The sequence below is a fragment of the Aspergillus neoniger genome, assembly GCF_003184625.1.
Source record: "Aspergillus neoniger CBS 115656 unplaced genomic scaffold BO87scaffold_4, whole genome shotgun sequence".
Taxonomy (NCBI): Eukaryota; Fungi; Ascomycota; class Eurotiomycetes; order Eurotiales; family Aspergillaceae; genus Aspergillus; species Aspergillus neoniger.
The window spans coordinates 449012-462205 of record NW_020291132.1 but is presented as its reverse complement, the minus strand read 5'-3'; the positions used below and the strand labels follow the sequence as shown (position 1 = coordinate 462205).

The 13194-nt window shown below is 48.7% G+C and overlaps 6 protein-coding genes and 1 non-coding gene across 7 annotated transcripts; 2 read left to right on the top strand and 5 right to left on the bottom strand.

The window, feature by feature from the left end:
• Window positions 1-34: 34 nt before the first annotated feature.
• Window positions 35-2155, bottom strand: BO87DRAFT_455743 (GMC family oxidoreductase; the record flags this gene model as incomplete). Its single annotated transcript, XM_025628683.1, has 7 exons — window positions 2083-2155; window positions 1951-2032; window positions 1621-1891; window positions 770-1564; window positions 373-709; window positions 145-308; window positions 35-82 (listed from the first exon to the last, which is right to left on the bottom strand). Exons 1-7 carry the CDS (start codon window positions 2126-2128, stop codon window positions 35-37), a joined length of 1743 nt encoding a protein of 580 aa, XP_025483662.1. The 5' UTR covers window positions 2129-2155.
• A 675-nt stretch (window positions 2156-2830) lies between these two features.
• BO87DRAFT_393639 (uncharacterized protein) lies at window positions 2831-4224 on the bottom strand (the record flags this gene model as incomplete). Its single annotated transcript, XM_025625073.1, has 3 exons — window positions 2831-3049; window positions 3104-3621; window positions 3687-4224. 3 exons carry the CDS (start codon window positions 4222-4224, stop codon window positions 2831-2833), a joined length of 1275 nt encoding a protein of 424 aa, XP_025483661.1.
• An 897-nt stretch (window positions 4225-5121) lies between these two features.
• BO87DRAFT_t57 lies at window positions 5122-5193 on the bottom strand. The gene has a single exon. It is a non-coding gene; the product is annotated as a tRNA-Ala (tRNA).
• A 334-nt stretch (window positions 5194-5527) lies between these two features.
• On the bottom strand, window positions 5528-6501 carry BO87DRAFT_422215 (uncharacterized protein; the record flags this gene model as incomplete). The annotated part of the gene is made up of 4 exons (XM_025627104.1): window positions 5528-5946; window positions 6061-6258; window positions 6315-6338; window positions 6405-6501. 4 exons carry the CDS (start codon window positions 6499-6501, stop codon window positions 5528-5530), a joined length of 738 nt encoding a protein of 245 aa, XP_025483660.1.
• A 487-nt stretch (window positions 6502-6988) lies between these two features.
• BO87DRAFT_326499 (amino acid permease) lies at window positions 6989-10253 on the bottom strand (the record flags this gene model as incomplete). Its single annotated transcript, XM_025620150.1, has 9 exons — window positions 6989-7633; window positions 8260-8734; window positions 8782-8840; window positions 8896-8954; window positions 9010-9190; window positions 9254-9440; window positions 9620-9784; window positions 9883-10005; window positions 10062-10253. The coding sequence occupies 9 exons, from the start codon at window positions 10251-10253 to the stop codon at window positions 7074-7076; spliced, it is 2001 nt and encodes a 666-aa protein (XP_025483659.1). The 3' UTR covers window positions 6989-7073.
• Window positions 10254-10898: 645 nt separating this feature from the next.
• Window positions 10899-11820, top strand: BO87DRAFT_163074 (uncharacterized protein). The gene is made up of 3 exons (XM_025618260.1): window positions 10899-11032; window positions 11136-11373; window positions 11517-11820. Exons 1-3 carry the CDS (start codon window positions 10947-10949, stop codon window positions 11559-11561), a joined length of 369 nt encoding a protein of 122 aa, XP_025483658.1. The 5' UTR covers window positions 10899-10946; the 3' UTR covers window positions 11562-11820.
• A 41-nt stretch (window positions 11821-11861) lies between these two features.
• Window positions 11862-12915, top strand: BO87DRAFT_163038 (uncharacterized protein). Its single transcript, XM_025618259.1, has 3 exons — window positions 11862-12483; window positions 12598-12600; window positions 12672-12915. Exons 1-3 carry the CDS (start codon window positions 12001-12003, stop codon window positions 12795-12797), a joined length of 612 nt encoding a protein of 203 aa, XP_025483657.1. The 5' UTR covers window positions 11862-12000; the 3' UTR covers window positions 12798-12915.
• The last annotated feature ends 279 nt before the right edge of the window (window positions 12916-13194 follow it).

Sequence of the window (13194 nt, the reverse complement as noted above, 5' to 3'; positions counted from 1 at the left end):
AAGTAAAGCTTAGCAATGCTGCTATCGGATTCCATCAGCTTCGATAAAGCGCCGGATAAGCTGCCTTGATCATGTCCGCGCCCTAGCGTGGTTTCAGCATGTATTCTTCACCAAATGAATGTCTGGATTGGAGTAGTGACTCACCTTCTCTCCGATCATATACACAGCATTCTGAATCCGACAGTCAGGAATCAGAGGGATAATGGACGCATCCACGACGCGAAGATTCTGCATGCCGTGGACGCGCAGCTCCGGGTCCACCACGCCGTGTGCAATGTCCTTGGACAGTCGGGCCGTGCCGCAGGGGTCTATGACGTGAACATTAATTAGTTGCTGTGCGCGTCCATGCTGTGTGGCAGAGTATTAGCTTACGGTATCCCGTCTGCGACCGTTCCAAGATCATTTTGTTCATGGCTTCATCTGAGTGTCGGGGCATGGGCCACGGGTAGTCTTCGCCGAGGATCTCTTTCATTCCGTCCCCGGTCATGAGGATATCGTCCACGAAACGGACGCCCTCTCGCAAGGCTAGGACGTCAAGTTCATTAGAAAAGAAGTTCAGATTAATGTATGGCTGTTGGTGTGGATCGGCTGAGTTGAGCTTCACTTCTCCGTTTCTGGACAGCGGGCGGAGAAGATCGACGATGACGGTCAGCCAGTCGCCTTCGGGGGGAACAGGAAAGTGCCATTGGAAGGCGTCGGAGAACATTGGCTGCATTTATCAGATATTCTATTTCCCTCTTCCAACTCAAAAGGGAGGGTATTGACTTACCACAAAATCAATCTCAAAATGCGGCTGCCCCTCCGGTCCAAATGGATCCTTGCCACCATTCTGCGCCTTTGCCTCGCGATACTCCTTGTATCGCTCCAAACGGTCATCAATGCGCGGCAAGCCTACCATTTCCAATAATCCACTACTAAATGGACCCTTTTTGCTAGTGCGGTACTTTTGCAAAGCAGCGCTCTGCGCAGGACCAGCGCGGAGAAGATGACTATCGAGTCCTGTCCCATCTTTCAGACGAAACACATGGGCAAGAATAGGATGATCATGCAGATTCTGGCCAACATGTTCCGACTCCACGACCGAGTCAATACCATGACGAGCTAGCTCCTCTTTCGGGCCAATTCCCGAGAGCATCAGCAGCTTCGGTGTCTCGAAGACGCCGCACGCGACAATAATCTCATACTTGGCTGTGAAGGTCATTTCAGTCCGGTCGGCGCCACTGACAGTGACACTTGTTGCCCTGAGATTGTCATCGAAGTTGATCTTCTTCCCGATCGCAGAGCTCAAGATGGTCACATTTGGCTTATCAGCCAAATAAGATGCACTGGTCGACCGCATCCCACCGTAGATACTGTTGACACAGTGCGTCAGACCCTCCATCTTGCCGGAGTAGATGTCCTCACATGTCTTCTGGCCTTTGCTGGTCCATGCTTCGGTCAGGGCGTCGCGGAAGGTGTGTAGTTCCGGGACGAGGTCTGCGTGAGATACTTGCAGGGGACCGTTGCGGCCGATTTTTGATAGCTCTGAGGGGTAGAGGTTGTCGTCGTCGTGGTAGGTAGCGGGCTAGTCCAGCACATAATTAGTATATTCCCTCCATTCCTTGTTCATTCATGGCTTACCTTATTGAAATACTCCTCACACCCATCCCAACTCCAAGAAGGACCTCCATATTCGGCCCACGCATCGAACGTCCCCTTACTACCCCGGATCCAGGTATAGTAGTTCAAAGAGCTACTACCACCGAGCACCTTGCCCCGGGTGTTGGGCTTCTCTACCCGTTCATAGTAGGGTTGGTTGATCATGGTGGACTTGTACGCCCAGTCATATTGGCTGTCACGTAGCCCAAAGGCAGATGCTGGTGTGGTTATTTCTGAGATCTCGCTCGGGTTACTGGTTATGGTCAGATTAGCACAGTGATTGATGGTTGGTTGTCGAGAGGGCATACATACCTAACGCCTGCTTCAATGACCAGGACTCTCACGTCGGGATTCTCGGCCAGCCGACCTGCCACGACATTTCCAGCTGTGCCGCCTGCTTCCTGTCAGAGAGAATCATATAGAGTGGATTTGGAGAGAACACACCACCGACGACAACAAAATCAAAGCTATCTTCAACAGGAACAGTCATTGTTAATGAGCAGATAATCGAGATATGACCGGTGAACTAACCACTTGAATCAACTATTTTCTAGTACTATAGTATCTTAACACTACCACATCGGTAGTATTTATGCAGCCCAGATAGTACTGACCAAGGGTTATGTCAATATGCCGGTACTATTCAAATGTGTCGAGAATGACGTATACCGGCTACTCCACCACCAGCACGTAAGCCGCGCAGACAACTTATCTTGTAACTTCATGTCTTGGTACTAAGACATGCCGATCCCCGAGTTATTTCCGTCTTATCAATATTGTCAATGTGGAGTGTATGTAACTCGTCCCTGCTTTTCTTAGGCACTGAGAGTATGACAATGGAGTTGGTGGCTGATTGACCCACTCGTCTGCCGGACTAACGGCTGCTGAAGCTTGTTTTTCCTCGAGCCCTGTGGTGATCCGGTGGGACCAAGTCGGATGGATCGGATGCTGATGCTGGAGGGGGGAAGTGTCTGTGAAGCAAGCAGGTTGGGGATCTAACCTGTAGAAATACCCATCTAAGAGTACCTTGGTGGTGCTGATGGTAATCGAGGGTCCACTCAAGTATACTTTGGTATTCTGTGTAACCCCCTCGGCTACCTCTACGATGACTATCAGAAAATCTCTCTCAAAACGGTCAAATCCTTCGAAAGGGAACCAAGCAACTATCAAATCTCAGTTAGGTCACTACATATCAATCTTTCTTTCTTTCTCGACGAACATCTGACGGAGGACCGAGAGTACGAGGAGGAGATCGGTAACTCCGTCGCAGTTCATCCAGTACGCCATACTTCAATGTCACTGCCAACGATGCAAGACACAGCCAAGCAAAGTATGGCGCTGCCGGAGGGATAAAAAAACCGGTGATAATTGTAATGAGCCCGCAGCCGAAAAATGCAAGTGCACCACTCTTCTCACGTTTCCATGATCTGTGCAGATCGGCAGAGTCTCAGTTAAGGTTTCCGACATCATGTAGTACCACTTGCCGTGGCAATGATACAAAATTGAACCACGCATAGCAGGCACCTTCGTCCCTGTACCCTCTAATTATCAGCTTCCCCACTCCATCATCGATGGCCATTCTCTCTGCAATAGCGAAAGTCCTCTTTGCCGGAACCAGCAAGTGGAATATCACGTTATCTGCATTTTCCGGGTCTCTCTTTCGAAGCGACCGACGGTTTTGCCACATAAGAAGGAAAACAGCCTCGAGATCGGAGCACATCCCTCCAAATGAGGCTTGTAAGGGCCTCTTTTGGACCTGTGTCCTGAACTCTTCGTTGGCACTGGTTGTCGGATTGAAGACATAAAAGGCATGACGTCCATCGGCCTTTCCTCCGCCAACAGTCTTAGTTTCATTGTCGACGAACTTGTAGATGAAATATCCGAAGCCGTGGAACTTCCAGCCCTGGACCATTGGTGTCGTCTGATAGCTTGTCTCATCAGGAATGTCCTTGGGGTTTAATCCGATGGCCCGTAACTCCTTCGCTTTTGTCTGTATAGTAAGGGCCGTGGTCGACAGAGTACAGGTAGTAAAGACGGCGGTAATTCACGCCCAGCGTTGAAGGAGTTATTGAAAAGTCTGAACATTCGGGGTCCGCCTCTAGAGAAGCTGTTTATTGTTTTGTTAATGACCTGTTGGCTTTGATTATCCTGGTGGATTCCAGCTACGTACCCATCGGAGCTGTGTTGAATTTTGTACTCTTCACTGCCATCGGAACCGGTATTTGATACCACTTCTGGAAGATCTCCGGCAGCCGCTGCCAGATTGCGGAGTATCTGTATCATCGTCTGATCCGAGATGTCATTTGGATTATTTTTGACGGGCTGGGACGTTTCCGAAGGGTTCTGAGAAACGGCTCCAAGGATGCGCTGGGCTGTACGACCTGCAGATTCAGCGACACTATAAACTGGCTTGTTGAGGAGAATTGCAAGGGCTTGTATGAAGTTGTGCCATCCTACCGCAGCAGGATTCATAAGAGGCTTCAGGTCGTTGAAGAGTCTGACATAGGCTTCATCGCGAGAGGTGCCGGGATAGCGCTGCTGTATGAGGCATTCTATCCCTGTCGCATTCACGATGTTGGCAGACATCTAGCCAAGAGTTCAGTATGAAGCAAGTACAATGTTGGACATAGAAGGATTCAGCTGCGGTAAACTGTGGTGGTCACACAAGCGAGTCAGAACGTGGAAATCTCGATAATCAAGGGTCTAATACATGTAAGTCGAAAAACGTGTTATCTGAGAATGCGTGTCGATGTAGGGACAAAATCACCGATGTCGAAGAGATTACAAGAGTGAAAACGGAGGGAAAGTAGTATTGCTGCAGCGCAGCACCCCTCAGCACTTGGATTGAAGACATCCGGCCCAATAAATCAAGAGAGGGTGAGTGGCTTGGAACAGTAGATAATTATGGTTCAAGGCAGCAGCGGCAAGAAGCTCTGCATGGGATAGATCCAGTAGATGAATTGTGCTGTATATCGCTGATGCAAAGTAGCATGAGGTGGGAGGTCAGAGGTCTGCTATTGAGGAACACGACCTCGTTGGTTAGTCTCCATCACCCCTGCTTGAGAGACTCTCTTGCTGCATCCTAGGTTATCGTATGTGGCTGTACTTTCTCATGGAGGTAGATCATTCCATAAGAATTACATATCATAGTCGTCACTTCCCTTTTTGCTTTCCCTCGTTTGTCCGACTGCGTAAGAGACTTCCGCACCCATGATCGCCTGAGAAACTTATTTCTGCCCTAATTAGGTCCCGTGCCAGGCAGCTAGGGGCTACTAGTGTTAGCAAAGATGTAAGTTCATCAAAACGATAGGGAGAGGAAAATAGGCTACCAGGTATAGGTGACAGTATTATGACTGTCGCATCTTCGAACATCACGGATCATGGCTAGTATCAGAGATGTTTAAGAAGACGAAGAAGATAGACTTCACTATTAATCTGCAGTAGTCTCATATATCCTAGGCGGAAGACAAAAATACAAAAAATTGGAGCTGCGGGGAATCGAACCCCGGACCTCTCCCATGCTAAGGGAATATTATACCACTAAACCACAGCCCCATTTGTTGAACAACAGGTCCACTATTTTGCCTTACATTCCAAACCTACGCTTATACCAACTTTTCTATGACAACTAGACCATCTTTGTTCAATAGTAATGCCAATTATAGCTATGGTATCACTTGCAGTTAAAATGATTCTTAGTTTCTCCTCATAAACCGTATCAAGAGGACAGATAGTGCTCTTGAATATGGTTTTCATTCTTTCTTGTCGACCAGACTAAGTACCGTCGAAGTTCATTCACCTTGCCCTCCAAAAATATATAACCTCCACCCAGACATCAATATACTAGTACATCCACTGGTCAATCAACCCACAGTATGTAACCGCTGTCTCATCCCTGCCACCCATCAACCAGCCCAACAACCCTATCCTCCTCTACCTGAATACTATCATCATCCTCCAACGCGTCCCCATCCTCACCCTCACCCTCACCCTCAAACACCGTCCAATTCCCAACTCCAGTCCGATAAACCACCTCCCCAATCTCCAACCCACCCGGCGCAAACACCACCATCTCACTCTCCAATCTATAAAACTCACTTCCTTCCTCAGCCTCAACATCCCTCCTCGCAGGCCCCCTCTTCGTATACTCATTCCCATCATTCGTGCAATTCGGCCTACTCTTACAATACTGCAACCGACTGGCATTCGTAAAAGAAACACTAAACCGACACGGTGCGGTCCCATTACATCCTTTCCCTTGGAACTGTCCGCGCGAGTTGTAGAAGTTGCGGAGGACTTGGCCTTGGGCTGCGTACCGATACCATTAACTCGTTAGCTCAGGATACCTAGATAGTTAAGGGATCATTGGCGGGTAAGGTAGGGTGGGTTCAAACGTGCCATTATTATACCGAGCTAGAACACAGCGATTTACTTGCCCGCCTCTGTCGGACTCCCTCACAGATCTAAACGGGTACTCGTCGCATTGGTAGCCTCTGCCGTAGGGGGATTTGCTGCACCGGTTGGAACTACCACAGCCGGCTTCGCGACTGCGGCGGTCGGAGACTTGTCGGCTGGGCTTGTCCCAAGTTAGGGTGGTGCCGACACGTTTGCATTTGGTGCCTGGTGTGGTTAGCGGGGATTTATGTTGGTGAAGGTATGTTGGGGGTAAGGGGTACCGAAGCACATGTTTTGACATACGTCTAGTTAAATAGAGTTAGTATATGATGTATTGGAATGCAGTGAATAGAAAGGAGAGGATGGTTTACCGCCGACATGGGAGTTGTCGCAGTTGAAGGCTACACTTACTGCCGAAGAGAGGGTAATGAAGGCTAGAAAGCCAAGGAAGAGGAAGATTTGCTTCATGGTGCTCTGGAATGATGCTCAAAGGCTTATGTATAGAGATTTGAGGGTTGGTAGGCTTCATATTGGAGGCTTTATACTGCCAATGCTCGGAAGGGTGGATATTGGTAGTTGTACTGTGTGTATGATAAGCTTCAAGAACTGAGGGCATTCGTTGTACCGTGGCCATCTTGACTGAGACATTGTAGTTGGCTTAAGAGGCCTGTGGCACAATGTTAATTTGCATTGATCTGCTGATCATTCAACTGCGCCGAGATTGAGACAAGGGGTTGTGTAGCTACCGTCACAGGCTCAAGTGTGTAGATGAAGACAGGATAGCCATGGGGAAGAGAAGAGGGATGAAAAGAGGGGAAGTGGTCCGAAATGGGGCTCTTACAGTGAGTATAGCCTCTCAGTCTTACAAGGGTCTGAGAAGGTGGCTTCATGTAGTGGTCGTGTGAGGTTGATAATGATATGGAGAATAGTAAATTCAGCCAATAGTAGATAATATCACGTCACACGCTTCAATATTGTACGAGATGAATATAGAGAAGAAAAAAAAAAAGAGATAGTAATTTTGTAGCACAACATCTAAGCTATTCATCCATGCCAGCGTTCACTCCATGCCCCATTTCCCAATTGAACTTGCTGGAAGAGGGGCTCTCATCACCGAAATTCAAGCTTGACAAGAGGATATTAGCATTGTCGATGTGGAAAAAGAATTTGTCCATGGGGCATTCTTTCTCCTCAACATCCGCGTACACCAACAAGAGTCCTTTCTCTTCCCACTCGCGAGTGGTGACAACAACAAAAGCTGTGGGGTACCAATGAACGTCGCCTTCGGCACCGCCATCATCACGCGGAGTAAATTCCTTGTCCAGCTCAACGTGAGCCTGGACGACATCTCGGAGGCTTTTCCCTCTGAAGTCGTACACGGTAGGGGTGCGAACAAGAGGCATCGCTTCATCGGTCATCTCCCGCTTCCAGTCCCGGTTCAGAGCGGTGATCAGCTTATCCAGTTCTTCGGAAGACAATTCAATCATGGAATAGAGAGCAAAGGAGGCATCATCCCAGTTGGCATCGCTGCCTTGCTGAAGTTCCGGACAGGTCGAAGGGAGGGTGAGATCAAGGTGGGCATCCATGGCTGGGAACGATGCTTAGCTAGAAAGGCGTGAGCACATGGTAGGATTTGGAGAGTCATCAGAAGGATGCGGCTTACTTGTTGACGGGAAAGATTGTGAGATGTAGCAGATTTTTCAATGAAGCGATCATATCCTGCAGGGGAAAGAAGAAAGGATCGAGATGCTGGATGAAATGAGGTTGCACAGAAGAATAAATAGGAGGGGAAAGGGGAGGGGAAGGGGGCTGAAGCTTCCCGACTGATCTTTATAGCAGCCGAGCGGTTGATGCCACTCTGACGCAGGCAACACCAATGCCACCTCCCTAAAGTGAATGCCAGAGTTACATTTCACCCGCTCAGTGTCTTTGGATGACAGGGTCTGTACTCAGGAGACACTTTGTCAGTTGGAGTCTCTCTTAGTACTGTTGTACAGACTCGAAGCAATATCCGGTATTCCGCTCACGGTCTATGGAGAATCGAATCTCATTCGCGGAGTCTGTACTTTCATCCACGTGTCAAGTGGCGCAGCCAAATTGAGCAAGGTTCTCACTGCAATCTCGCCTCGTTGAGGTTTCACAAGTCTCCAAGGCTGGAAGCAATGACTGACCGACTGCCGCATCCGTTGCGAGCCAACAGCTCGGCCAAGTCCATTCACTTGAGACCAGAATTTACCTCCTGCATCATGTCCCTGTCAATCTGGGGTCCCTGAAATGCTACCCTTCCTAGTCCATACCACAACAGGATCACAAGGCCAAATAGACCAATTAGCACGGGAGCCGTATAATTCATCGACTCGGCTTCTACCGGTAACCCAAGAGGCAGGCAGACAAACACTCCAAGTATAACAATCCACAAAATGACAAAGGCATTGCAGAGATAGCCGAGGCAGCCAAGCTTTAAGTATCGAAATGGTAGTGCGCCCGCTCTGCCTTTCATTAAAAGTATGCCCTGAGGCACCACGTAAGTTATGTGGAGGAAGAGTATCGCACTGTTGGTGATCGTGTTGAAAGCGCCCGAGGAAACCAAGTATAACAGACTATAGATAGCAACAAAGCCAAAGCTAGCAACTGTGGTGCGAACAGGGAACTTTAGCTTGTCGTCGACTTTAGCGAAGTATCTTGCTGACGGGGAGTTAATCTAGTCTTGTCAGGTTGAAGTCATCGGCGTGTCATACAGACGCTTACATCGCGAGCTAAAGCCCATGCTACTCTGCCGCACGTCACCCATTGAGACGGGATTGAGGCTATAGCTTGGCAGTTAGCTAAACTGGCGCGTGCAAACGTGTCTTTCGGACTTACCAGCATAGACAACCAAGAGCCACACTGAGAGGAAGGTAGTAACGCCTTTGCTCTTTGTGCTGAATATAGCAGTTAGGACTAGTTTGACATAGAGGTCGACTCGGTAATACATACGCCTGATACAACACTTCCAAGCTTGGCAGTTCCGAATTGATAACCGCTTCCATATCGGACATGCAAAACATCAGTGCAACCGACAATGGAAGACAGGTAGCGAGACTCAGAATAACACTCATGGTCATGGCCTGAGGGACACGCTTCTCTGGTTGAGGGAGCTCTTCGCTAATGTGGATAGCTGGGCATCATCGGTCGGTCAGTACGCGACAGGGAGTAGTGAAGCTCACTGATACAGACGTACCAGCATCAATTCCTGTCATAGAATACATCGTATTCATTATGCCCAGCATCCACGCAGTACCTTCGTTCCAGCCAGATGTTCCATACCCTCTTTGCAACAGGAATGACACTGGTTGTTTTTCCTGGCACATACCAAGTGAGATAGTGATAATGAGGGCCATGCCCGTAAGAGATAGAAAGAGGGCCATCTGAACCGTCCAGTTGACTTTACTCGGAGCCAAGAATATCGGTGTCACTAGTGGATTAGCTACTCTGAGTTGCCATTTTGGACGATGATTCTCACACGTGAGCAGAGATATAGCAATATATACCAGGTATATATGCCACTGCGCGGCTGTATATTCTGTGTGCCAAAATTTGACTATACCCGCAAGGGAGGCCGTAACCATCTGGACACTGGAAGATCTGCAACGATCATCAGGGCCTTGTCGATCGACAGATCTGGGGCGATGCAACCCACGTCACTATCCACCATGCTAAGACAGACATACATCCGACCACGAACGCTGAGAATCTCTTCGACTTGGTCGGACTGAGCATGTAGCAAAAATAATACTGACCTCCGCTTGACTAGTCCTGTGAGCCATGCGATCAAAACAAAGCTCAAGGATGCAGTTGCAGAGAGCATACCGGAAAGGCCGATGCCAGCTCACTGAGCCCGAGAATTACAATGATCTGAACGACAAAAGCGCAGATAGACCCAAATATTACTAATCGAGGACCGCCGTAAGCCAGGATCTGGCCAAAGTTGCTCTGCATACGATGGACGCATCAGAAGTTGTCTCTGACGCTCTGGCATAGATGCTTACCATGTATCCTGCCCAGGAATTCGTGATTGAGAAAGATATTCCAAGAGTTGAAAGCCAATTGAACTGGCGCGGCATTCCATCCCCGTTAATTTCAGGGGTGACACCGCCGTCCAAATCGAGAATGCCGATTTCGCCATCTTGGATGCTTTCGAGGCTCACGATGGTACCTTTTCGATCCAAATCCGCTGTCATTTTCATTATATAGGGCTTTCAAAGCCTAACAAACTCTGTCGAGCCCTATATTGACAGTTTAATAGTCCGAGCTTTTAACCTTGTGAAATTGGCATCGGTCTTTAAGAACTGTCGCATCTCTACAAGGTGAAGCAAGGGGCCTGTTCAACTGATCGTGCTTACCCTACCCTTGCTTTGGAAAAATGGGCCTGGACTGCTTTTCCTACAAGAAAGTCGCTGTCTGTCGCTCTTGTACAACATGACTCGCGTGGAGGGTAATCATTCACATAGTTCTGGTAGAGTTGGGTCCATGACAGCCAGCGTTCGGTCTATCATTAGATTGAAGACAGCGAATGCACGGAACAGGATAGCCGCACCCTACTTTACGGGCGAACTACACCGACTTCATAGCCAAGCCATGCCAAAATCCCTGAGCAAGCGGCCAAGGATTCTTCAAACATCTTTGCCTTGTCGCCTACGGTTCCAGCAGCTTCCAAGGTCTAGATTTTGACTTTAGAAGCGGACAACCTTACATCCTTCTGCAGGTGTATCATTGCTTTCATTCTTGGTTTCTCAACATCCGCCATGTCACCCAATAGAATCCGCGGCATATTATTTCCCTCGTCCGCCACCCTCACAGCCGGTCGCGGTGGCACAGCTGAGGGTTTCGCGCTATGCTCTTTCACATCCCAAAGATGCGTACAGTCCTTTGAGATGCCTACCTTGACATGGTCATTCTCATTAGCCGCAGACGCTCGATTGGAGAGATCAAGACTCGAGACTTCTACCATCTATCATCTGTATGTTGTAAAAGACATCTCCATTAGTTGTCAACCCACCTAAGAGCATCGGAACCGCTTGTGTTCGAAAATGGCACTTTCATAACTGACACTGGCGTGCTAGGAATCCGCCACAACGAAACAAGCCCCAACTTTCTATGCTAGCATTTGCGCCACAGGGAGAAATGAAAGAAAACAAGATAGGCCCGCCTACCCCCGACAGGCATGTCTCACTCACGTATGCATATACGCCATGTACAAGATCACATTTGGCACAAAAGACTGCCTTTTATTCCAGGCTTCCGACTCTTCAGAGTTGTGACATCAACCCTTCGTGGAGACTTATCCATGACATTAAATTTGTGAGACCATCCGTGATAGCATGGTTCTTTTACTTATCAATATTACCACGAATGACATCTCGATACTGTGAACATGATTACATGCTATACGATCCATCATTTCAGCCTCGATGGATTTTTTCCACCACTGAAGATGTTCATAGTTTTCCTGCTATATCTTCGATCCTTCTAACAACGGGGCAACATGAACGTTGGACAAATCACGATCCTTTGAAACGACTCAGAGGTAGTTGATAGGTTACGAGGGTCTTCCTTAAACACATTCTATAGCTTCATGGCCATTCTTCGCCTCTCCGTTGGAACAATCAATCACCTCATGAAGCCCTGGCGGAACAAGTGACCTTCAGCTCACGGCCCCCTGCGGCTCAGCCCTGCGTAGGTTAACTAGTTATCTACCTACCTTCGAAGTTCTTAGTCAGATGTAGAAATCTCGCGGCCTAAACTAACTAGGATCCATGTAACCCTTTCCAGGCATCCATCATCAATCATATAGACAATAGCTAAGCATCTTATATGCTATCAGAGTCCCAATAGGCAACAACATATTCGCTCCCTTGCTTTATCAATCTAACCTTATCTTCCTCCCCTCCTTCTACTAGTTACTTTGTATGTATCCAACCCACAACAATGACCTCAATATCAACATCCACCCTCCCCACCATCACCCGCTCCACCTTCATCAACAGCACTTTCACCGATCTCACCCCATCCGATACCATCACCCGCAGCCATCTCCGCGACGTAACTATCACCTGCTCCGGCAGCAGAACCCCCACCAGCCTTCTCCGCTCCGCCCTAACATCCTGCATCGTCAAGCACTCATCCACTTACCGCTCCAAGCTAAACCACACCACCCTCACTAACGCCATTGTCTCCCGCACCGAAGCCACGCATACCTCTTTCGACATCTATACTTACTCGCACCGGAGCACCCTTTCCAATGCGATTCTCCGCGATCGCGCCTCTGTCAAGCGCAGCAAGGTGAAAGATACTAGTTTGTTGGGCGGGAGTTCTCTCTGGCGGAGTAATGTGTCCAAGTGTATGATTGCGGATGGGTGTCGGGTGCAGCGGCGCAAATTGGTGGATTGTGAGGTGATGTGTTGTGTGCTGGTGAAGACGGATCTGGAGGGGATGGTGGTTAGGAATGGGGTTTGGAAGGATGGGGTGTTGGTGGGGAGGGTTAGGGAGGGGGAGGAGGTGGTGGTGTTGAAGAAGGGGGGTCAGGGGGTAAGTTTCTTTTTGTCTGTTCTTGTTTATGTAGTCTGATTTGGAGGGTTTGGCTGATTGTTGGTGTGCAGAAGATGCAGATTCCTGTTAATGAGAAGAAGTTGGATAGTAAGGATGTGAAGTATTGGTTGGAGGAAGAGAGCTCGGACGAAGAGGGGGCGAGGGAGATGTCGCCGCCGCCGGCGTATACGGCGTAGAGGTTGACGTTGGAAGCCCATATTGTGGTAATTCGTTGTATATAGTACTGTCCCATGGGTTCTACTGGTAACTTTTACGCTCTTTGAAGTCTTGCTGGCATACACTATTGCAACGGAGTGCTAGACCGGTTGGTGGACAACGATCGCTCCAGGCAGTTGGCGAGAAAACACCATTCGCCAGGTGGGTCTAGGATCTATGGATGATGTTGCCATAGTCAGGCATTGTCAAGCAAACAGTCATAGCTAATCAGGTTAAAAGAATTGATACGTTGTGGAAAGTAGTGACTTTCGTTTAAAACCCTGCAGGATTGAAATGCTCCGCTATACGGGTCTCGGTTCACTGTCAAATGCGCTTGACATGGTAGGTGCGTCAGGTCTTGACCTAAATACCACTAAA